This window comes from Tachyglossus aculeatus, chromosome 21 (genome assembly GCF_015852505.1).
Source record: "Tachyglossus aculeatus isolate mTacAcu1 chromosome 21, mTacAcu1.pri, whole genome shotgun sequence".
NCBI lineage: Eukaryota > Metazoa > Chordata > Mammalia > Monotremata > Tachyglossidae > Tachyglossus > Tachyglossus aculeatus.
Window position 1 is genome coordinate 40,231,252 of NC_052086.1, and position 23,789 is coordinate 40,255,040.

The 23,789-nt window shown below is 47.4% G+C and overlaps 1 protein-coding gene across 1 annotated transcript in view; it reads right to left on the reverse strand.

Moving 5' to 3' along the window:
* SUDS3 (SDS3 homolog, SIN3A corepressor complex component) overlaps positions 1-23,789 on the reverse strand; it is a 79,491-nt gene that overhangs the window by 18,942 nt on the left and 36,760 nt on the right. The window contains exons 8-11 of the mRNA XM_038762754.1: positions 19,742-19,837; positions 13,599-13,660; positions 7,738-7,759; positions 3,947-4,052 (exon numbers count right to left, since the gene is read on the reverse strand). Of these exons, the coding sequence (XP_038618682.1) occupies positions 3,947-4,052; positions 7,738-7,759; positions 13,599-13,660; positions 19,742-19,837 (286 nt within the window). The remainder of the gene's footprint in view (positions 1-3,946; positions 4,053-7,737; positions 7,760-13,598; positions 13,661-19,741; positions 19,838-23,789) is intronic.

Consider the following 23,789-nt stretch of genomic DNA (forward strand, 5'->3'; position numbering starts at 1 on the left):
CTTCTATCAATCAATCAGTCGTATTTATTGAGCGCTTACTGTGTGCACAGCACTGTTATAGACTGTGAGCCCATCGTCGGGTAGGGATTGTCCCTATCTGTTGCCGAACTGGGCTTTCCAAGCGCTTAGTCCAGTGCCCCGCAAACAGTAATAACAATAACGATGGCATTTGTTAAGCGCCTACTATGTGCAAAGCACCGTTCTAAGCGCTGGGGCGGCTACAAGGTGATCAGGTTGTCCCACGGGGGGCTCCCAGTCTTCATCCCCATTTTCCAGATGAGGGAACTGAGGCCCAGAGAATAAATCAATCAATAAATAATAATGGCATTTATTAAGCGCTTACTACGTGCAAAGCGCTGTTCTAAGCGCCGGGGAGGTTCCAAGGTGATCAGGTTGTCCCACGGGGGGCTCAGTCTTCATCCCTATTTTCCAGATGAGGTCACTGAGGCCCAGAGAAGTGAAGTGACTTGCCCAAAGTCACCCAGCTGACAATTGGCTGAGCTGGGATTCGAACCCAGGACCTCTGACTCCCAAGCCCGGGCTCTTTCCATTGAGCCACGCCAAATACGACTGAACGAATGAATCCGCACCCAACCCTTTATTTCAAAAGAACGGGTCCCGTCCCCCGGGAGTTTCTCGTCTCCGGCCGGAGGGAAGGGCCGGGAGGGGAGGCTCCCGAGGTCCGAGCCCGCGGGAAGAACATCGTCGGGAATCCCGCAGGGCTTCGGGATTTTGGGCTCCCGGGAAAAACGTGAGGGAGGGAGAGCTCACCGCCGTTTCTTCGCACGGGTTTGGTCTTTAAAGGTTATTTGGCTGGCGGTATTCGACACGTTTTTCGTCCGCTTTGGTATTCGACACGTTTTTCGTCCGCTTTTCCCCGCACGGACAGCGTGGTCGTCCTCTGCCACCCAGTGGCTCCAAAGCAGATTCAATCGTATTTATTGAGCGCTCACTGTGTGCAGAGCACTGTACTAAGCGCTTGGGAAGGACAAGTCGGCAACATCTAGAGACGGTCCCTACCCAACAGTGGGCTCACAGTCTAGAAGAAAATCTAGAAGCAAATCCCACAGAACGAGGGATGCATTCATTCAACTTGTACTACTACTACTACTACTACTACTACTAATAATAATGGCATTCGTTAAGCGCTTACTATGTGCCAAGCACTGTTCTAAGCACTGGGGTAGATGCAAGGTAACCAGGTCGTCCCACGTGGGGCTCCCAGTCTTCATCCCCATTTTCCAGATGAGGGAACTGAGGCCGAGAGAAGTGAAGTGACTTGGCCAAAGTCACCCAGCAGACAATAAGAATTATAATGCTGGCATTTATTAAGCGCTTACTATGTGCCAAGCACTGTCCTAAGCACTGGGGGAGATACAAGGTAACCAGGTCACCCCACGTGGGGCTGATCACCTTGCATCTCCCCCAGCGTTTAGAACGGTGCTTGGCACATAGTAAGCGCTTAACAAATGCCATCATCATCATTATTATTATTACAAGGTGATCAGGTTGTCCCACGTGGGGCCCCCAGTCTTCATCCCCATTTTCCAGGTGAGGGAACTGAGGCCCAGAGAAGTGAAGTAACTTGGCCAAAGTCACACAGCAGACAATAAAAATAATAATGCTGGCATTTATTAAGCACTTACTATGTGCCAAGCACTGTTCTAAACACTGGGGTAGATACAAGGTAACCAGGTGGGGCTGATCACCTTGTATCTCCCCCAGCATTTAGAACAGTGCTTGGTACATAGTAAGCGCTTAACAAATGCCATCATTATTATTATTATTATTATTATCACAAGGTGATCAGGTTGTCCCACGTGGGGCTCCCAGTCTTCATCCCCATTTTCCAGCTGGGTCACTGAGACCCAGAGAAGTGACTTGGCCAAAGTCACACATCAGACAATAAGAATAATAATGCTGGCATTTATTAAGCGCTTACTATGTGCCAGGCACCGTTCTAAGCACTGGGGTAGATACAAGGTAATCAGGTCGTCCCATGCGGGGCTCCCAGTCTTCATCCCCATTTTCCAGATGAGGGAACTGAGGCCCAGAGAAGTGAAGCGACTTGGCCAAAGTCACCCAGCAGACAATAAGAATAATAATGCTGGCATTTATTAAGCGCTTACTATGTGCCAAGCACCATTCTAAGCACTGGGGTAGATACAAGGTAACCAGGTGGGGCTGATCCCCTTGTATCTCCCCCAGCGTTCAGAACAGTGCTTGGCACATAGTAAGCGCTTAACAAACGCCATCATCATCGTTATCATTATTATTACAAGGTGATCAGGTTGTCCCAGTCTTCATCCCCATTTTCCAGGTGGGTCACTGAGACCCAGAGAGGTGAAGCGACTTGGCCAAAGTCACCCAGCAGACAATAAGAATAATAATGCTGGCATTTATTAAGCGCTTACTATGTGCCAAGCACCATTCTAAGCACTGGGGTAGATACAAGGTAACCAGGTCGTCCCATTTTGGGCTCCCAGTCTTCATCCCCATTTTCCAGATGAGGGAACTGAGGCCCAGAGAGGTGAAGCGACTTGGCCAAAGTCACCCAGCAGACAATAAGAATAATAATGCTGGCATTTATTAAGCGCTTACTATGTGCCAAGCACCGTTCTAAGCGCTGGGGGAGATACAAGGTAACCAGGTGGGGCTGATCACCTTGTATCTCCGCCAGCGTTTAGAACAGTGCTTGGCACATAGTAAGCGCTTAACAAACGCCATCATTCATTCATTCATTCAATCGTATTTACTGAGTGCTTACTGTGTGCAGAGCACTGTACTAAGCGCTTGGGAAGTACAAATCATCAACACATAGGGACAGTCCTTACCCAACAACGGGCTCACAGTCTAGAAAGGGAAGAATCACCATCATCATTATTATTACAAGGTGATCAGGTTGCCCCCGTCTTCATCCCCATTTTCCAGGTGAGGTCACTGAGGCCCAGAGAAGGGAAGCGACTTGCCCACGGTCACCCACCACCTCCGACTCCAAGCCCGGGCTCTTTCCTAAGCGCCTAGTGCAGTGCTCTGCACACAGTAAGCGCTCAATAAATACGATTGATTGATTGATTGATTTCCGCCGGGCCCCGCTGCTTCTCTAATCAATCAATCAATCGTATTTATTGAGCACTTACTATGTGCAGAGCACTGTACTAAGCGCTTGGGAAGTACAAATTGGCAACACATAGAGACAGTCCCTACCCAACAGTGGGCTCACAGTCTAAAAGGGGGAGACAGAGAACAAAACCAAACAAGTGTCTCTCTAAGTGTCTAGTGCCAAGCCCGGGCTCTTTCCTAAGCGCTTAGTGCAGTGCTCTGCACACAGTAAGCGCTCAATAAATACGATTGATTGATTGACTGATTGATTTCCGTTGGGTCCCGCTGCTTCTCTAAGCATCTAGTGCCCGCCGTTGGGTGGATGTGGCCAACTTGGCCTTCCCAAGCGCTCGGTCCGGTGCTCCGCACAGAGTGAGCGCTCAATAAATACGACTGAGAAGCAGCGTGGCTCAGTGGAGAGAGCCCAGGCTTTGGAGTCCGAGGTCATGGGTTCGAATCCCGGCTCCGCCACATGTCCGCTGTGCGACCTTGGGCGAGTCACTTCACTTCTCTGAGCCTCAGTGACCTCATCTGTAAAATGGGGATTAAGACTGTGAACCCCACGTGGGACAACCTGATCCCTTTGTATCCCCCCCAGCGCTTAGAACAGTGCTTTGCACATAGTAAGCGCTTAGCAAATGCCAACATTATTGTCTCCCCCTTTTAGACTGTGAGCCCACTGTTGGGTAGGGACTGTCTCTATGTGATGCCAATTTGTACTTCCCAAGCGCTTAGCACAGTGCTCTGCACATAGTAAGCGCTCAATAAATTTGATTGATTGATTGATTGATTGGAAGGCGTGTCCCTGACCCCGGGCCCCCCGCGGCGGCCCCCCCGGACCCACCATCGCTTATCGTAGTAGAGCTTGCCGTCTTCTATCCGGGCCTCGAAGCGCTGGGCCGGGGCTTCGGCGGGCAGGGCGGGCAGGTGCTCCGGAGACGACGGGGAGGCTGCCGGGACGAGAAGTCAGCGGCGGGGAGTGGGGGAGACCCCTCCGACCGAAGGGAAACCGAGCCCTCCCCGGGGCCCCGTCGCCATTGCCAATTTCGAATAATAATAATAATAATAATAATAATTATTATTATTATTATTATTATTATGGCATTTATTAAGCGATTAATGATATTATTATTATTATTATTAATGATAATAATAATATATTATAATGATGGCATTTATTAAGCGCTTACTATGTGCTGTTCTAAGCGCTGAGTTCTACGCTCTGTACTTCCCACGCGCTTGGTCCAGTGCTCCGCACACTGTAAGCGCTCAATAAAGAGAGAGGCAGCGGGGCTCAGCGGGAAAGAGCCCGGGCTTTGGAGTTGGAGGTCACGGGTTCAAATCCCGGCTCTGCCGATTAGCTGGGTGACTCTGGGCAAGTCACTTCACTTCTCCGTGCCTCAGTTCCCTCATCTGTAAAATGGGGATTAAGGCTGTGAGCCCCCCCCCCAGGGGACAACCTGATCACCTTATAACCTCCCCAGCGCTTAGAACAGTGCTTTGCACATAGTAAGTGCTTAATAAATGTCATCATTATTATTATTATTATTATGATAAAGATGACTGAATTCGTTCGCTCCTTCGATTGTATTCATTGAGCGCTTACGGCGTGCAGGGCACTGGACTGGGCGCTTTTAGACTGTGAGCCCACTGTCGGGCAGGGACTGTCTCTATATGTTGCCAACTTGGACTTCCCAAGCGCTTAGTACAGTGCTCTGCACACAGTAAGCGCTCAATAAAGACGATCGATTGATTGATTGATTGATTGATTTGGAAAGGACAACTGGGCAACGGATAAAGACGGTCCCGACCCAACAACGGGCTCGTTGTGGGCAGGGAACAATAATAAGAGTAATGATGGCATTTATTAAGCGCTTACTATGGGCAAAGCACTGTTCCAAGCGCTGGGGAGGTTAAAATAATAATAATAATAGGAATGATGGCAGTTATTAAGCGCTTACTAAGTGCAAAGCACTGTTCCAAGCGCTGGGGAGGTTACAATAATAATAATAATAATGGCAGTTATTAAGCGCTTACTATGTGCAAAGCACTGTTCTAAGCGCTGGGGAGGTTACAATAATAATAATAATAATAATGATGGCATTTATTAAGCGCTTACTATGTGCAAAGCACTGCTCTAAGTGCTGGGGAGGTTACAATAATAATAATGATGGCATTTATTAAGCGCTTACTATGTGCAAAGCACTGTTCTAAGCACTGGGGAGGTTACAATAATAATAATAATAATAATAATGATGGCATTTATTAAGCACTGGAGAGGTTACAATAATAATAATAGTAATGATGGCATTTATTAAGCGCTTACTATGTGCAAAGCACTGTTCTAAGCACTGGGGAGGTTACAATAATAATAATAATAATGATGGCATTTATTAAGCACTGGAGAGGTAACAATAATAATAATAATAGTAATGATGGCATTTATTAAGCGCTTACTATGTGCAAAGCACTGTTATAAGCCCTAGGGAAATTACAACAATAATAATAATAATAATAATGATGGCATTTATTAAGCGCTTACTATGTGCAAAGCACCGTTCTAAGCGCTGGGGAGGCTACAATAATAATAATAATAATGATGGCAGTTATTAATCACTTACTATGTGCAAAGCGCTGTTCCAAGTGCTGGGGAGGTTACAATAATAAGAATAATGATGGCATTTATGAAGCGCTTACTATGTGCAAGGCTGGGGAGGTTACAATAATAATAATAATAATAGTAATGATGACATTTATTAAGCATTTACTATGTGCAAAGCACTGTTCCAAGTGCTGGGGAAGTTATAATAATAATAATAATGCCATTACTATCATTATTATTTTACAGACGAGGGAACTGAGGGCCAGAGAAGTGAAGTGAGTTGCCCAAGGTCACACAGCAGACCAGTGGAGGTGCCGGGATTAGAACCCACATCCTCTGACTCCCGGGCCCCACCTCTCCCCACTAGGGAATGTGTTGGGTTGTTGTGTTTTACTCTCCCTTGTGGGCAGGGAATGGGTCTCCCTTAATCTGCTCAAATAATAATCATGGTATTTGTTGAGCACTTACTAGGTGCCAAGGCACTGTACTAAGCGCCGGGGTGGGACCAAGTAAATCGGGCCCTGTCCCACGTGGGGCTGTCTCAATCCCCACTTTACAGATAATAATAATAATAATGGTATTTGTTGAGCGCTTACTAGGTGCCAAGGCACTGTACTAAGCGCTGGGGTGGGACCAAGTAAATCAGTCCCTGTCCCACGTGGGGCTGTCTCAATCCCCACTTAACAGATAATAATAATAATGATGGTATTTGTTGAGCGCTTACTAGGTGCCAAGGCACTGTACTAAGCGCTGGGGTGGGACCAAGTAAATCGGGCCCTGTCCCACGTGGGGCTGTCTCAATCCCCACTTTACAGATAATAATAATAATAATAATAATGATGGTATTTATTGAGCGCTTACTAGGTGCCAAGGCACTGTACTAAGCGCCGGGGTGGGACCAAGTAAATCAGTCCCTGTCCCACGTGGGGCTGTCTCAATCACCACTTTACAGATAATAATAATAATGATGGTATTTGTTGAGCGCTTACTAGGTGCCAAGGCACTGTACTAAGCGCTGGGGTGGGACCAAGTAAATCAGTCCCTGTCCCACGTGGGGCTGTCTCAATCCCCACTTTACAGATAATAATAATAATGATGGTATTTGTTGAGCGCTTACTAGGTGCCAAGGCACTGTACTAAGCGCTGGGGTGGGACCAAGTAAATCAGTTCCTGTCCCACGTGGGGCTGTCTCAATCCCCACTTTACAGATAATAATAATAATGATGGTATTTATTGAGTGCTTACTATGTGCCAAGGCACTGTACTAAGCGCTGGGGTGGGACCAAGTAAATCGCGCCCTGTTCCACGTGGGGCTGTCTCAATCCCCACTTTACAGATAATAATAATAATGATGGTATTTGTTGAGCGCTTACTAGGTGCCAAGGCACTGTACTAAGCGCTGGGGTGGGACCAAGTAAATCGGTCCCTGTCCCACGCGGGGCTGTCTCAATCCCCACTTTACAGATAATAATAGTAATGATGGTATTTGTTGAGCGCTTACTAGGTGCCAAGGCACTGTACTAAGCGCTGGGGGGGATACAAGGTGATCAGGGTGTCCCTCGTGGGGCTCACAGTCTCCATCCCCATTTCCCAGATGAGGTCACTGAGGCCCGGTGACTTCCACAAGGTCACACAGTGGATGAGCCAGGATTAGAACCCACGACCTCCTGACTCTGGGGCCCGGGCTGTAGCCGCGACACCCCGTGCTCTCCGAGGCGCTTAGCACAGTGCTCTAGCCACAGCGAGCGCTCCACAAATACCGATGATTGAGGAGAGAGAGAGAGAGAAAGCGAGGCAGAGAAAGGCAGACTTCTAGTTTCTGCTGGCCGCCTTCGCCGGGCCCGTTTCTCTTTCTCCGGGACCGTTTTCCAGTCAACGCAAAGGGAAAGGATAAAACGGGGGGAAAAACTTAAATAAAAACCGCCAAAAAGTAGCCGAAACCCGAAGGGGATTCGGCTCCCGAGCCGGGCGCTGATTCGGGAATTTGGATTTTGAAGACGGAAAGATAAGTCGCGGAGGCCTCGCGCGCTTACCTGGTCGCTTGGGTGATTTCAGCTGGAAAAAAACAATGAAAGAAAAGAAAAGAAAAGAAAAGGGCAACATGAGGAAAGGTCCGAGAGGCTCGCGGACCGTTCCCGTCTTGGGAAGGGTTGCCAATCTGTACTTCCCAAGCGCTTAGTCCAGTGCTCTGCACACAGTAAGCGCTCAATAGATACGATTGAATGAATGAAGGAAAAAACGGGGCGCGTCCCGCAGTTCATTCATTCATTCAATCGTATTTATTCATTCATTCATTCAATCGTATTTATTGAGCGCTTACTGTGTGCAGAGCACTGGACTAAGCGCTTGGGCAGTCCAAGTTGGCAACATAGAGAGACGGTCCCTACCCAACAGCGGGCTCACAGTCTAGAAGGGGGAGACGGACAACCAAACAAAACATATAAACCAAATAAAATTAATAGAATAAATATGGACAAGTAAAATAGAGTAATAAATATTCATTCATGCGTTCATTCAATCGTATTTATTGAGCGCTTACTGTGTGCAGAGCACTGGACTAAGCGCTTGGGAAGTCCAAGTTGGCAACATCTAGAGACGGTCCCTCCCCAACAGTGGGCTCACAGTCTAGAAGGGGGAGACGGACAACCAAACAAAACATATAAACCAAATAAAATAAAATAAATATGGACAAGTAAAATACAGTAATAAATATTCATTCATTCGTTCATTCAATAGTATTTATTCATCATCATCATCATCAATCGTATTTATTGAGCGCTTACTGTGTGCAGAGCACTGGACTAAGCGCTTGGGAAGTCCAAGTTGGCAACATCTAGAGACGGTCCCTACCCAACAGCGGGCTCCCAGGCTAGAAGGGGGAGACGGACGACAAAACAAAACATATAAACCAAATAAAATAAATAGAATAAATATGGACAAGTAAAATAGAGTAATATTCATTCATTCGTTCATTCAATCGTATTTATTGAGCGCTTACTGTGTGCAGAGCACTGGACTAAGCGCTTGGGAAGTCCAAGTTGGCAACATCTAGAGACGGTCCCTACCCAACTGCGGGCTCACAGTCTAGAAGGGGGAGACGGATGACAAAACAAAACATATAAACCAAATAAAATTAATAGAATAAATATGGACAAGTAAAATACAGTAATAAATATTCATTCATTCATTCAATCGTATTTATTGAGCGCTTACTGTGTGCAGAACACTGGACTAAGCGCTTGGGAAGTACAAGTTGGCAACATCTAGAGCCGGTCCCTACCCAACAGCGGGCTCACAGTCGAGAAGGGGGAGACAGACAACCAAACAAAACATATAAACCAAATAAAGTAAATAGAATAAATAGGGACAAGTAAAATAGAGTAATAAATATTCATTCATTCGTTCATTCAATTGTATTTATTGAGCGCCTACTGTGTGCAGAGCACTGGACTAAGCGCTTGGGAAGTACAAGTTGGCAACATCTAGAGATGGTCCCTCCCCAATGGCGGGCTCACAGTCTAGAAGGGGGAGACGGACAACCAAACAAAACATATAAACCAAATAAAATAAATAGAATAAATATGAACAAGTAAAATAGAGTAATAAATATTCATTCATTCGTTCATTCAATAGTATTTATTGAGCGCTTACTGTGTGCAGAGCACTGCACTAAGCACTTGGGAAGTCCAAGTTGGAAACATCTAGAGCCGGTCCCTACCCAACAGTGGGCTCACAGTCTAGAAGGGGGAGACGGACAACCAAACAAAACATATAAACCAAATAAAATAAATAGAATAAATATGGACAAGTAAAATAGAGTAATAAATATTTATTCATTGAGCGCTTACTGTGTGCAGAGCACTATACTAAGCGCTTGGGAAGTCCAAGTCGGCAACATCTAGAGACGGTCCCTACCCAACAGCGGGCTCACAGTCTAGAAGGGGGAGACGGACAACCAAACATATAAACCAAACAAAATAAATAGAATAAATATGGACAAGTAAAATAGAGTAATAAATATTCATTCATTGAGCGCTTACTGTGTGCAGAGCACTGTACTAAGCGCTTGGGAAGTCCAAGTCGGCAACAGATAGAGACGGTCCCTACGCGACACCAGGGCCCCGAGTCGCCGCCGTCACCTTGGCCTGTGCTGAGCACTCTGCCGGCCCCGTCCTGAGCCAGCCCTTTCCCTCGGCAGAATCTGACTTGTCCTTCCCCCCGGGCGCTTAGAACAGTGTCGGACACCTAGTGAGCGCCTAACAAGGAGCGAGAACCAAACAGATGAGAGGCTTGGGACGTGCCCGCAAAACCCTGCCGGGGGGCAGAGAGGTCGCCGCTCCTCGTGGGCTCCGCTGTGCTGTCTTCTCCCGAGTGCTCAGTACAGTGCTCTGCATGCAGTTGGCGCTCGATTCATTCATTCAGTCGTATTTATTGAGCGCTTACTGTGTGCAGAGCACTGTACTAAGCGCTTGGGAAGTCCAAGTTGGCAACATATAGAGACGGTCCCTACCCAACAGCGGGCTCGCAGTCTAGAAGCTCGATAATACCACCGACTGCCTCGTCTAAACCGTAAGCTCACCGCGGGCAGGGCGCAGGTCTACCTGCTCTGTTGTACTGGACTCTCCTAAGCACTTAGTACAGTGCTCTGCTCCCATTCAGCGCTCAATCGATACCAATGACTGATTCATCTAGACTGTAAGATCACTGTGGGCAGGGAAAGCGACTACCGGCTCTGTTGTACTGGACTCTCCTAAGCGCTTAGTACAGTGCTCTGCTCCCATTCAGCGCTCTATCGATACCATTGACTGATTCATCTAGACTGTAAGATCACTGAGTGCAGGGAAAGCGACTACCAGCTCCGAGGTACTGGACTCCCCTAAGCGCTTAGTAATAATAATAATAATAACAATAATAATAATGGCATTTATTGAGTGCTTACTATGTGCAAACCACTGTTCTATGCGCTGGGGAGGTTACAAGTTGATCAGGTTGTTCCACGGGGGGCTCACAGTCTTTATCCCCATTTTCCAGATGAGGGAACTGAGGCCCAGAGAAGTGAAGTGACTTGCCCCAAGTCACCCAGCTGACAAGTGGCGGGGCCGGGATTTGAACCCACAACCTCTGACTCCAAAGCCCGGGCTCTTTCCACTGAGCCACCCTGCTTCCCTGCTGTACTGGACTCTCCTAAGCGCTTAGTACAGTGCTCCGCTCCCATTCAGCGCTCAACCGATACCATCGACTGATTCATCTAGACTGTAAGCGTGCTGTGGGCGGGAAAAAAGCGGCGACGGGCTCTGTGGTACTGGACTCCCCTAAGCGCTTAGTACAGTGCTCTGCACAAAGTAAGCACTCAATCAATACCTTCGACTGATCTAGACCGTAAGCACGCTGTAGGCGGGGAAAGCGGCGACGGGCTCTGTGGTACTGGACTCCCCTAAGCGTTTAGTACAGTGCTCTGCACAAAGTAAGCACTCAAACAATACCTTCGACTGATCTAGACCGTAAGCACGCTGTGGGCGGGGAAAGCAGTGACCGGCTCCCTTGTACTGGACTCCCCTAAGCGCTTAGTACAGTGCTCTGCACAAAGTAAGCACTCAATCAATACCTTCGACTGATCTAGACCGTAAGCGTGCTGTAGGCGGGGAAAGCGGCGACCGGCTCCGTGGTACTGGACTCCCCTAAGCGCTCAGTACAGTGCTCTGAACAAAGTAAGCACTCAATCAATACCTTCGACTGATCTAGACCGAAAGCGCGCTGTAGGCGGGGAAAGCGGCGACTGGCTCTGTGGTACTGGACTCCCCTAAGCGCTCAGTACAGTGCTCTGCACAAAGTAAGCACTCAATCAATACCTTCGACTGATCTAGACCGTAAGCGCGCTGTAGGCGGGGAAAGCGGCGACCGGCTCCCTTGTACTGGACTCCCCTAAGCGCTTAGTACAGTGCTCTGCACAAAGTAAGCACTCAATCAATACCTTCGACTGATCTAGACCGAAAGCGCGCTGTAGGCGGGGAAAGCGGCGACCGGCTCCGTGGTACTGGACTCCCCTAAGCGCTTAGTACAGTGCTCTGCACAAAGTAAGCACTCAATCAATACCTTCGACTGATCTAGACCGTAAGCGCGCTGTAGGAGGGGAAAGCGGCGACCGGCTCCCTTGTACTGGACTCCCCTAAGCGCTTAGTACAGTGCTCTGCACAAAGTAAGCACTCAATCAATACCTTCGACTGATCTAGACCGTAAGCGCCCTGTAGGCGGAGAAAGCGGCGACCGGCTCCCTTGTACTGGACTCCCCTAAGCGCTTAGTACAGTGCTCTGCACAAAGTAAGCACTCAATCAATACCTTCGACTGATCTAGACCGAAAGCGCGCTGTAGGCGGGGAAAGCGGCGACCGGCTCCCTTGTACCGGACTCCCCTAAGCGCTTAGTACAGTGCTCTGCACAAAGTAAGCACTCAATCAATACCTTCGACTGATCTAGACCGTAAGCACGCTGTAGGCAGGGAAAGCGGCAACTGGCTCCCTTGTACTGGACTCCCCTAAGCGCTTAGTACAGTGCTCTGCACAAAGTGAGCACTCAATCAACACCTTTGACTGATCTACACCGTAAGTGCGCAGTAGGCGGGGAAAGCGGCGACCGGCTCCGTGGTACTGGACTCCCCTAAGCGCTTAGTACAGTGCTCTGCACATAGTAAGCACTCAATCAATACCTTCAACTGATCTAGACTGTAACTGCCCTGCAGGCGGGGAAAGCAGCGACCGGCTCCCTTGTACTGGACTCCCCTAAGCGCTCAGTACAATGCTCTGCACAAAGTAAGCACTCAATCAATACCTTCGACTGATCTAGACCGTAAGCGCGCTGTAGGCGGGGAAAGAGGCAACCGGCTCGCTTGTATTGGACTCCCCTAAGCGCTTAGTACAGTGCCCTGCACAAAGTAAGCACTCAATCAATACCTTCGACTGATCTAGACCGAAAGCACGCTGTAGGCGGGGAAAGCGGTGACCGGCTCCCTTGTACTGGACTCCCCTAAGCGCTTAGTACAGTGCTCTGCACAAAGTGAGCACTCAATCAATACCTTCGACTGATCTAGACCGTAAGCGTGCTGTGGGTGGGGAAAGTGGCCACTGGCTCCCTTGTACTGACTCCCCTAAGCGCTTAGTACAGTGCTCTGCACAAAGTAAGCACTCAATCAATACCTTCGACTGATCTAGACCGTAAGCACGCTGTGGGCGGGGAAAGCGGCGACCAGCTCCCTTGTACTGGACTCCCCTAGGTGCTTAGTACAGTGCTCTGCGCAAAGTGAGCACTCAATCAATACCTTCGACTGATCTAGACCGTAAGCGCGCTGTGGGCGGGGAAAGCGGCGACCGGCTCCCTTGTACTGGACTCCCCTAAGCGCTTAGTACAGCGCTCTGCTCCCATTAAGCGCTCCATCGATACCACTGCTGGACCGATGCAGCCCGTCCGCTCGCTGAGGGCGGGGAACGCGTCCACCTAATCTGTTTTGTCATCATCATCAATCGCATTTATTGAGCGCTTACTGTGTGCAGAGCACTGTACTAAGCGCTTGGGAAGTACTATAGAGACAGTCCCGTCTTCTCCGGAGCATTTAGCCCAGTGTCGTGCATACGGTAAGCGCCCAATCAATACCACTGACTGACTGATTTAGGCTCTGGACAGTTTATGCATCTACCTCCTCCTCTACTACACTCTCCTCTCCCAAGCGCTTAGTACAGTGCACTGCCCACGGTAAGAGCTCAATAAATCCGATTATTAGCATTAATAATCCTAATAATTGCTGGGGACTGCCGTCCCTGGGTCCCCGGTGGGGCCGACCTCAGGCGGCACAGGCCGGGGAGCCGGGTGCGGATCCTACGTGGGCGCGGAAGGGGCGTCTTACCTTGTTTAACGTCCGCAGGTCCTCCATGATCTGTTCATCCGTCAGCAGGTAGTTCAACTGGGGTATTGGGAATTAAGGAACGGGACGTTTCCGGAGCAGAATCCCCCCCCCAAATCCGCGACACGTGACACATGCGTGTTTGCGTGCGCGCACGCATGTGGGTGCGAGTATATAGGCGGGGGTGGCGGGGTAGGCGTGTACATGACGGGGTGTGTATGTATATATGTATGTACATATTTATTACTCTATTTATTTTACTTGTACATATTTACTCTACTGATTTTATTTTGTTAATATGTTTTGTTTCGTTGTCCGTCTCCCCCTTCTCGACTGTGAGCCCGCTGTCGGGTCGGGACCGTCTCTAGATGTTGCCGACGTGGACTTCCCGAGCGCTTAGTCCAGTGCTCTGCACACAGTAAGCGCTCAATAAATACGATTAAATCAATCAATCAATCAATCGTATTTATTGAGCGCTTACTGTGTGCAGAGCACTGGACTAAGCGCTTGGGAAGTACAAGTTGGCCACACATAGAGACAGTTAAATGAATGAACAGCTATAATTCTACTTATTCTGATGCACTTACACCTGTCTCCTTGTTTTGTTTTGTTGTCCGTCTCCCCCTCCTAGACTGTGAGCCCGCTGTCGGGTAGGGACCGTCTCTAGATGTTGCCGACTTGGACTTCCCAAGCGCTTAGTCCAGTGCTCTGCACACAGGAAGCGCTCAATAAATACGATTAAATGAATGAACAGCTATAATTCTACTTATTCTGATGCATTTACACCTGTCTCCTTGTTTTGTTTTGTCGTCCGTCTCCCCCTTCTAGACCGTGAGCCCGCTGTCGGGTAGCAACCGTCTCTGTCTGTTGCTGACTTGGACTTCCCAAGCGCTTAGTCCAGTGCTCTGCACACATTGAGCGCTCAATAAATACGATTGAATGAATGAATACATTGTACGTATTTATTACACCATTTATTTTACTTGTACAGATTTATTCTATTTATTTTATTTTGTTAAAATGTTTTGTTTTGTTGTCCGTCTCCCCCTTCTAGACTGTGAGCCCACTGTTGGGTAGGGACCGTCTCTAGATGTTGTCGACTTGTACTTCCCAAGCGCTTAGTCTAGTGCTCTGCACACAGTGAGCGCTCCATAAATACGATTAAATGAATGAATTGTACGTATTTATTACTCCATTTATTTTACTTGTACAGATTTATTCTATTCATTTTATTTTGTTACTATGTTTGGTTTTGTTCTCTGTCTCCCCCTTCTAGCCTGTGAGCCTGCTGTTGGGTAGGGACCGTCTCTATGTTGCCGACTTGTACTTCCCAAGCGCTTAGTCCAGTGCTCTGCACGCAGTAAGCGCTCAATAAATACGATTGAATGAATGAATAAATTGTACGTATTTATTACTCCATTTATTTTACTTGTACAGATTTATTCTATTTATTTTATTTTGTTAATATGCTTTGCTTCGTTGTCCGTCTCCCCCTCCTAGACTGTGAGCCCGCTGTTGGGTAGGGACCATCTCTAGATGTTGCCGACTTGGACTCCTCAAGTGCTTAGTCCAGTGCTCTGCACACAGTAAGCGCTCAATAAATACGATTAAATGAATGAACAGCTATAATTCTACTTATTCTGATGCATTTACACCTGTCTCCTTGTTTTGTTTTGTCGTCCGTCTCCCCCTTCTAGCCTGTGAGCCCGCTGTCGGGTCGGGACCGTCTCTAGATGTTGCCGACTTGGACTTCCCAAGTGCTTAGTCCAGTGCTCTGCACACAGTGAGCGCTCAATAAATATGACTGAATGAATGAATAAATTGTACGTATTTATTACTCCATTTATTTTACTTGTACATATTTATTCTATTTATTATTTTGTTACTATGTTTCGTTTTGCTGTCTGTCTCCCCCTTCTAGACCGTGAGCCCGCTGTCGGGTAGGGACCGTCTCTAGAAGTTGCCGACTTGGACTTCCCAAGCGCTTAGTCCAGTGCTCTGCACACATTGAGCACTCAATAAATACGATTGAATGAATGAATTGTACGTATTTATTACTCCATTTATTTTACTTGTACTTATTTATTCTATTTATTTTATTTTGTTAATATGTTTTGTTTTGTTGTCTGTCTCCCCCTTCTAGACTGTGAGCCCGCTGTCGGGTAGCGACTGTCTGTCTGTTGCTGACTTGTACTTCCCAAGCGCTTAGTCCAGTGCTCTGCACACACTGAGCCCTCAATAAATACGATTGAATGAATGAATAAATTGTACGTATTTATTACACCATTTATTTTACTTGTACAGATTTATTCTATTTATTTTATTTTGTTAATATGTTTTGTTTTGTTGTCCGTCTCCCCCCTCTAGACTGTGAGCCCACTGTTGGGTAGGGACCGTCTCTAGATGCTGTCGACTTGTACTTCCCAAGCGCTTAGTCTAGTGCTCTGCACACAGTGAGCACTCCATAAATACGATTAAATGAATGAATTGTACGTATTTATTACTCCATTTATTTTACTTGTACATATCTATTCTATTTATTTTATTTGGTTAATATGTTTGGTTTTGTTCTCTGTCTCCCCCTTCTAGACTGTGAGCCCGCTGTCAGGTAGCAACCGTCTCTGTCTGTTGCTGACTTGGACTTCCCAAGCGCTTAGTCCAGTGCTCTGCATGCAGTGAGCGCTCAATAAATACGATTGAATGAATGAATAAATTGTACGTATTTATTACTCCATTTATTTTACTTGTACAGATTTATTCTATTTATTTTATTTTGTTACTATGTTCTGTTTTGTTGTCCGTCTCCCCCTTCTAGCCTGTGAGCCCGCTGTTGGGTAGGGACCGTCTCTAGATGTTGCCGACTTGGACTTCCCAAGCGCTTAGTCCAGTGCTCTGCACACAGTAAGTGCTCAATAAATACGACTGAATGAATGAATGATGTCCCAGTTTATTGTCCTACCATCCTCTCCCAGGCATTCAGTACAGTGCTCTGCAGACCGTAAGTGCTCAATAAATAACACTACTAATGATAGCACTTGTTAAGCGCTTACGGTGTACCAAGTAATATTCTAAGCGCCGGGGCAGATACAATAATAATAATAATAATGCTGGCATTTATTAAGTGCTTACTATGTGCAAAGCCCTGTCCAAAGCGCTGGAGAGATTACAAGGTGATCAGGTTGTCTCACGGGGGGCTCACAGTCTTAATCCCCATTTTACAGACGAGGTCACTGAGGCCCAGAGAAGTGAAGTGACTTGCCCAAAGTCACCCAGCTGACAGTTGGCAGAGCTGGGATTTGAACCCATGACCTCTGACTCCAAAGCCCGGGCTCTTTCCACTGAGCCACGCTGCTTCTCTAAGTGGCTTCACTTCTCTGGGCCTCAGTGACCTCATCTGGAAAATGGGAATTGAGACTGGGAGCCCCGCGGGGGACGGGGATCGTGTCCGGCTTGATTTGCTTGTATCCACCCCAGAGCTTAGTACAGTGCCTGGCACATAGTAAGCGCTTAACAGATACCAACTATTATTATTACTGTTATTATTATTATTATTAGGGGGCCATCTTGCCTGTCATTCCAGCTGATCCCATCTGGAGAAGCAGCGTGGCTCCGTGGAAAGAGCCCGGGCTTTGGAGTCAGAGGTCATGGGTTCAAATCCCGGCTCCGCCACTTGTCAGCTGGGTGACCTTGGGCGAGTCACTTCACTTCTCCGGTCCTCAGTTCCCTCATCTGTCAAATGGGGGTGAAGACCATGAGTCCCCGTGGGACAACCTGATCACCTTGTAACCTCCCCAGCGCTTAGAACAGTGCTTTGCACATAGTAAGTGCTTAATAAATGCTATAAAAGAGACCTAAGCTGCATCTTCTCTATTTTTCTTGTCCATATTTACTATTCTATTTATTTTGTTAATGATGTGCATCAAGCTTTAATTCTATTTGTTCTGACAATTTTGACACCTGTCTCCGTGTCTTGTTTTGTTGTCCGTCTCCCTCTTCTAGACTGCAAGCCCGTTGTCGGGAAGGGACACTTCTATATGTTGCCGACTTGTGCTTCCCAAGCGCTCAGTACAGTGCTCTGCACACGGTAAGCGCTCAATAAATACGACTGAATGAATGAATGAATCTTCTCCTGGAGCCCGGCACCTTCTGATCTGCTCTCTGAATGCAGGGAGGCCTATCTGTGGAGTCTCCTAAGCGTTCAGTACAGTGCTCTACACACAATAAGCACTCATTAAACACCACTGTAATTTATTATAGCTGCAATTTATTTCTATTCATGCCTGTTTCCACTTCTTAGACTGTAAGCTCATTGTCAGCGGGGAATATGTGTCTGGTATACTGCCGAACTGTCCTCTCCCAGGCGCTTAGTACAGTGCTCTGCACACAGAAGGCACTCGATAAATACCCCTGCAATTATTAATACACACATTAAACACCACTGTAATTTATTATAGCTGCAATTTATTTCTATTCATGCCTGTTTCCACTTCTTAGACTGTAAGCTCATTGTCAGCGGGGAATATGTGTCTGGTATACTGCCGAACTGTCCTCTCCCAGGCACTTAGTACAGTGCTCTGCACACAGAAGGCACTCAATAAATACCCCTGCGATTATTAATACACTCATTAAACACCACTGTAATTTATTATAGCTGCAATTTATTTCTATTCATGCCTGTTTCCACTTCTTAGACTGTAAGCTCATTGTCAGCGGGGAATATGTGTCTGGTATACTGCCGAACTGTCCTCTCCCAGGCGCTTAGTACAGTGCTCTGCACACAGAAGGCACTCGATAAATACCCCTGCGATTATAGCTGTAATTTGTTATATGCGTAATTTCTATTAATGTCTATCTCTCCCTCTACACTGTAGCCTTGTTGGGACTGTGTCTGTTTATTGTTGCACTGTCCTCTCCCAAGCGCTTAGTACAGTGCTCGGCACACAGTGAGCGCTCAATAAATACGATCGACTGACTGACTGACCACAGACTGATCGACTGATTCGGTTTGAGTGGCCGGAATGGACTCCCTCTCTCATCAGGGACATCCCGTGCCCTTAGATCTGGGAATTTCGGGAGTGGGATATTCAGATATTCATCCAACCCACATATCATAATAATGATGGCATTTGTTAAGCGCTTACTATGTGCCAAGCACTGTTCTAAGCGCTGGATAGCTTACGTTGCCAACTTGCACTTCCCAAGCGCTTAGTCCAGTGCTCTGCACACAGTAAGCGCTCAATACATACGATTGAAGGAATGAATAGCTTATGCACATGTCTTCATTCATTCATATTTACTGAGCGCTTACTGTGTGCACAGCACTGTACTAAGCGCTTGGAAAGCACAACTGGGCATCTTGAAACCCTACCTAAAGAGAAGCAGCGTGGCTCAGTGGAAAGAGCCCGGGCTTTGGAGTCGGAGGTCATGGGTTCAAATCCTGCTCCGCCAATAGTCAGCTGGGTGACTTTGGGCACTTCTCTGGGCCTCAGTGACCTCATCTGGAAAATGGGGATGAGGACTGGGAGCCCCCCCGCCATGGGACAACCTGATCACCTTGTAACCTCCTCAGCGCTTAGAGCAGTGCTTTGCACCTAGTAAGCGCTTAATAAATGCCATTATTATTATTAATCAATCAATCAATCGTATTTATTGAGCGCTTACTGTGTGCAGAGCACTGTGCTAAGCGCTTGGGAAGTCCAAGTTGGCAACATATAGAGACAGTGCCTACCCAAAAGACTGTGAGCCCACTGTTGGGTAGGGACTGCCTCTAGATGTTGCCAATTTGGACTTCCCAAGCGCTTAGTACAGTGCTCTGCACATAGTAAGCGCTCAATAAATACGATTGATGGCAAAAGGGGGAGACAGAGAACAAAACCAAACATACTAACAAAATAGAATAAATAGAATAGATATGGACAAGTAAAATGGGGTAATAAATATGTACAAACATATATACATCTATACAGGTGTATATATGTTTGTATATTATTACCTTCCAAATGGTTCGCTTGCATTACCGTCGGTCTCCCCCCCCCTAGAGCGTAAGCTCGTCATGGGCAGGGGCGCGCCCCCCGACTCCGCTGTACCGTCCAGCGCTGCGCACAGGGTGAGCGCTCGATACATCCCATCGAGGAGGAAAAGGATATCGGGAGCGGGTTTCCTCCTCTTGTCCGGGATGGGGACGGGGTCATTCGGTCGTCTCCTCAATTTCCTCGTCATGATGGGCTTCACCTCCATGGAATCTGCGGCAAGAAGGGTAATAACAACCGTCATGGCATTTGGTAAGCGCCTACTATGTGCCCGGCACTGTACTAAGCGCTGGGGAGGTTATAAGGTGATCAGGTTGTCCCATGGGGGGCTCCCAGTCTTCATCCCCTTTGTCCAGATGAGGGAACCGAGGCCCAGAGAAGTGACCTGCCCAAAGTCACCCAGCTGACAAGTGGCGGAGCCGGGATTTGAACCCATGACCTGCTGACGCCCGGGCTCTAGCCACTAAGGCCATCCTTCTTCTCCTGTGATGATGAAACCTGTATATATGTTTGTACATATTTATTACTCTATTTATTTTACTTGTACATATCTATTCTATTTATTTTGCCAATTTGTACTTCCCAAGCGCTTAGTACAGTGCTCTGCACATAGTAAGTGCTCAATAAATACGACTGATGATGATTTTATTTTGTTAGTACGTTTGGTTTTGTTCTCTGTCTCCCCCTTTTAGACTGTGAGCCCACTGTTGGGTAAGGACCGATAATCATCATTATTATTATCATTATTATGAGAATTAGCAGTCACGTTCCTTGCCCATAGTGAGCTTGCAGTCTAAAGGGGAAGACGGGGATTCCAGAAACGGCTAGAATTCTCCATTCGTGGTAATAATAATGATAATATTAATAATGATGGCATTAATAAGCGCTTACTATGTGCAAAGCACTGTTCTAAGCGCTGGGGAGGTTACAAGGTGATCAGGTGGTCCCTCGGGGGGCTCACAGTATCGATCCCCATTTTACAGTTGAGGTAACTGAGGCCCGGAGAAGTGAAGTGGCTTGCCCAAAGACACACAGCTGACAATTGGCAGAGCCGGGATTTGAACTCATGACCTCTGTAATGAAGCTGAATCACCTCTCCCATTTAAGCCTGCCCCCGAGGAGGTACCCAGGCATCGGATTCTAATTCCAGCTCTGCCTCTTAATAATAATGATAATAATAATGCTGGTATTTGTTAAGCGCTTACTATGTGCCAAGCACTGTTCTAAGCACTGGGGGAGGTTACAAGGTGATCAGGTTGTCCCACGGGGGGCTCACAGTCTTCATCCCCATTTTACAGATGAGGTAACGTTTTGTTTTGTTGTCTCTCTCCCCCTTCTAGACTGTGAGCCCATTTTTGGGTAGGGACCGTCTCTATGTGTTGCCAACTTGTACTTCCCAAGCGCTTAGTCCAGTGCTCTGCACACAGTAAGCGCTCAATAAATATGATTGAATGAATGAATGAATCCCCGTTTGACAGATGAGGGAACTGAGGCCCAGAGAAGTGAAGTGACTTGCCCAAAGTCCCACAGCTGACAAGTGGCAGAGCCGGAATTCGAACCCACGACCTCTGCCTCCCAAGCCCGGGCTCTTTCCTCTGAGCCACTTGTCTCTCGGGTGACTCTGGGCAAGTCACTTCACTTCTCTGGGCCTCAGTTCCCTCATCTGTCAAATGGGGATGAAGACCGTGAGCCCCCGGGTGGGACGCGGACCGTATCCAACCCGATTTGGTAGTATCCACCCCCGGCGCTCAGTAATAATAATAATAATAATAATGATGGCATTTATTAAGTGCTTACTATACGCAAAGCACTGTTCTAAGCGCTGGGGAGGTTCCAAGGTGATCAGGTTGTCCCATGGGGAGCTCACAGTCTTCATCCCCATTTGACAGATGAGGGAACTGAGGCCCAGAGAAGTGACTTGCCCAAAGTTACACAGCTGACAATTGGCAGAGGTGGGATTTGAACCCATGACCCCTGACTCCAAAGCCCGGGCTCTTTCCACTGAGCCACGCTGCTTGCCTGGCCCCTAGTAAGCGCTTAACGAATACCCACAATTATTATTACGTTGCCAACTTGTACTACCCAAGCGCTTAGTCCAGTGCTCTGCACACAGTAAGCGCTCAATAAATACGATTGATTGATTGATTATCAGATTCCAAAAGAGCATTTTCGCTCGGGCAGCCCGGCGGCTCTCCCCCTTTTAGACTGTGAGCCCACTGTTGGGTAGGGACCGTCTCTAGATGTTGCCAACTTGGACTTCCCAAGCGCTTAGTCCAGTGCTCTGCACACAGTAAGCGCTCAATAAATACGATTGAATGAATGAATGAATAAGCGCTTAATACATGCCATCATTATTAAAAATGATTTGGGCAGCAGAGTGAACTATGAACTGGGAGAGAAGAGGCAGGGAGGTCAGCAATGAGGCTCTTATGGTAATCCCAACTTGGACTTCCCAAGCGCTTAGTACAGTGCTCTGCACCCAGTAAGCGCTCAATAAATACGATTGATTGATTGATTGATTGATTGGGCGAGAAGGTGAATGCCGGCCGGGGGCAGAGGCCATTTTGCGACGGAGGCGGGAAAGGGAATGGAAAAGGTTTTGCGAGGTCTTCCTCGACGGGAATGAGTGGGGGGGAAAATGAGGGAAAAGCGGTCACACATTTCGAGGACGTTTGTTCCACAGCAGAATGAACAGAGAGAATCAATCATCAATCAATCGTATTTATTGAGCACTTACTGGGTGCAGAGCACTGTACTAAGCGCTTGGGAAGTACAAGTTGGCAACATATAATGTGGCCTGGAGGAGACGGCCTGGGCCCGGGAATCGGGAGGGCCCGGCTTCTAATCCCGGATCCGCCACTTCATTCATTCATTTAATCGCATTTATTGAGTGCTTCCTAATCATCATCATCATCATCATCAATCGTATTTATTGAGCGCTTACTGTGTGCAGAGCACTGTACTAAGCGCAGGGGAGGTTACAAGGTGATCAGGTTGTCCCACGGGGGGCTCACAGTCTTAATGCCCATTTTACAGAGGAGGTAACTGAGGCCCAGAGAAGTGAAGTGCCTTGCCCAAAGTCACACAGCTAAGTGGCAGAGCTGGGATTTGAACCCATGACCTTTGACTCCAAAGCCCAGGCTCTTTCCACTGAGCCACGCTGCTTCTGCTTCCTGAGTGCAGAGCACTGGACTAAGCGCTTGGGAAGTCCGAATCAGCAACAGAGACGGTCCCTACCCAACAAAGGGCTCACGGTCTCGAAATAATGGTATTTGTTCTTCCATTGAGTCCATTGTATTTATTGAGCGCTTACTGTGTACAGAGCACTGTACTAAACGCTTGGGAAATACAAAACGGCAACATATAGAGACGGTCCCTACATGACAACGGGCTCACAGTCTATAGAAATAACGGTATTTGTTCTTTCATTCATTCATTCAAGCGTATTTACTGAGCGCAGAGCACTGTACTAAGCGCTTGGGAAGTACAAATTGGCAACAGACAGAGATGGTCGCTACCCAACAACGGGCTCACGGTCTCAAAATAATGGTATTTGCTCATTCATTCATTTGTATTTGTAGAGCGCTTACTGTGTGCAGAGCACTGTACTAAGCGCTTGGGAAGTACAAGTGGGCAACATATAGAGACGGTCCCTACCCGACAACAGGCTCACAGTCTAGAAATAACGGTATTTGTTCATTCATTCATTCATTCAAGCACACTTACTGAGCGCTTACTGAGTGCAGAGCACTGTACTAAGCGCTTGGGAAGTACAAATCGGCAACAGATAGGGACGGTCCCTACCCAACAACGGGCTCACTGTCTCGAAATAATGGTATTTGCTCATTCCTTCATTCAATTGTATTTGTGGAGTGCTTACTGTGTGCAGGGCACTGTACTAAGCGCTTGGGAAGTACAAATCGGCAACATATAGAGACGGTCCCTACCTGACAACGGGCTCACAGTCTGGAAGTGATGGCACTTGTTCATTCATACATTCATTCATTCATTCATTCAAGCGTATTTACTGAGAGCTTACTGAGTGCACAGCACTGTACTAAGCGCTTCATTTATTCATTCATTCATTATTTATTGAGCTTACACTTAATAAATTTCGAGCTCCCGGTCTCGAAATAATGGTATTAGCTCATTCATTCATTCAATC